The 1,520-nt window shown below is 56.4% G+C and overlaps 1 protein-coding gene across 1 annotated transcript in view; it reads right to left on the bottom strand.

Moving 5' to 3' along the window:
• Positions 1-255: 255 nt before the first annotated feature.
• The window catches only part of LOC107300068 (sterile alpha and TIR motif-containing protein 1-like), a 27,244-nt gene continuing 25,979 nt past the window's right edge, over positions 256-1,520 (bottom strand). Inside the window, exon 10 of the mRNA XM_029286934.1 lies at positions 256-261. Coding sequence (XP_029142767.1) covers positions 256-261 — 6 coding nt within the window. The remainder of the gene's footprint in view (positions 262-1,520) is intronic.

Here is a 1,520-nt window from a genome sequence, read left to right as displayed (position 1 = left end):
GGGAACGTCATCAGTGCGAGGAGGAGTTATTGTTATGGGGTCCTTTGTGGTCCGCGAGCTTGTTTTTTTTTCTTGCAGACGTTTCATGACCTGACTAGGGAACGTCATCAGTGCTAGAAGGGGTTTGTGGAGAGGAGGAGGAGGGGAGGGACTAGGAGGGGGAGGAGAAAGAGGAGGAGCTACAGGTTCCTTTGTGCTTCCAGAGCTCGTTTTTTTTTTCTTGCAGACATTTCATAACCCAGCTAGGGAATGTCGTCAGAGCTAGAAGGGGTGGGGGGTGAGAGCAAACACCTCCCCCTACTAGCATTGATGATGTTGCCTAGTTTGGTAATGAAACGTCTGCAAGAAAACCACCCAGCTCAGAGGACACCAAGGACGCCTCACTCTGGTTTCTAGCCTGGCAACTGAAGCACCACAACATCCGTCTCGGCTTTCAAAGCAGAAAGAACGGGACACTCATAGCGCAGGAGTGTGTAGTGCAGGGGTAGGCAACCTTGGCTCTTTTAGGACTGGTGGACTTCAACTCCCAGAATTCCTGAGCCGTGCAGGGGTAGGCAACCTTGGCTCTTTTAGGACTGGTGGACTTCAACTCCCAGAATTCCTGAGCCAGCTGTGCTGGCTCAGGAATTCTGGGAGTTGAAGTCCACCAGTCCTAAAAGAGCCAAGGTTGCCTACCCCTGGTTCTAGTGAATGGCTTTGCCTCTGGGCTGCTGGGTGAGTGAGCAGGCCAGCGGCTTTGACAAGCCCGTTGTTTTTATTTGTATCCCAAATAAATTGAGTTTGAATTTGGGGTGCTCCTATTCCCCCCAACGGCACCGAGAACAGCAGTGCCGTTACTGTGGAGCAGCACAAAAGATATTTGCCTTTCTCCCCCCCCCCTTGGCTCTCAGGGTGGAAAGAGGCAGAGAGGCCATTAGATTTGGGGGCTCCCAGTCATTCCGGACCACCCCCACCCCGTGCCCCACAGATCCAGACTGGCGTCAAGGCTGGGAAATGAGCAGACCGACCATTTGCGACAATCCCTTTTTGCAAGTTTTATAAAAGCTTTTCTTTCCCTGCACGAGGAAGAGATCAGAGCAAAAACCCCCCGGCCCCCCCCTGTACCCGGCCATCCTGGGCAAGAGCTCCCCTTCTCGAACACAAGTCCTGTGCCAGCTTCCCCTGGCACCCACTTCTGGAGGCGTCCTGGGCCGTCGTGAGGCACGTGTTCAAGAGGGCCGGTCTCTCCGTGCCTGGCGGGATTGGAAAAGACAGCCGTGGCAGAAGGCACAGGCAGTGGCGTCACGGGGGGGGGCACGTGGGGTGCTCTGAGGGTTCAGCCTCCCCCCCCCCGTGGCCCCTCGAGTCTCCCCTGGAGCCAAAGCAGCAGGAATTGGGGGGAGGGCTTTTCATGCTAAGGAAGCCGGCCGTGGCACAGAGACCCCCTCGGAGCATCCCAGCCAAAGAAACATGGAAGCTGCCGTCGCCTCTGGAAGCAGCAAAGCCACGACTCCCAGTTGGGGGGGGGGAGCACAGGGGGC

The sequence above is a fragment of the Protobothrops mucrosquamatus genome, unplaced genomic scaffold, assembly GCF_001527695.2.
Source record: "Protobothrops mucrosquamatus isolate PMUCROS unplaced genomic scaffold, P.Mucros_1.0 scaffold6059, whole genome shotgun sequence".
In the NCBI taxonomy this organism is placed as follows: Eukaryota; Metazoa; Chordata; class Lepidosauria; order Squamata; family Viperidae; genus Protobothrops; species Protobothrops mucrosquamatus.
The sequence above is the reverse complement of the archived record's forward strand: the minus strand, read 5'-3'. Positions and strand labels throughout refer to the sequence as shown.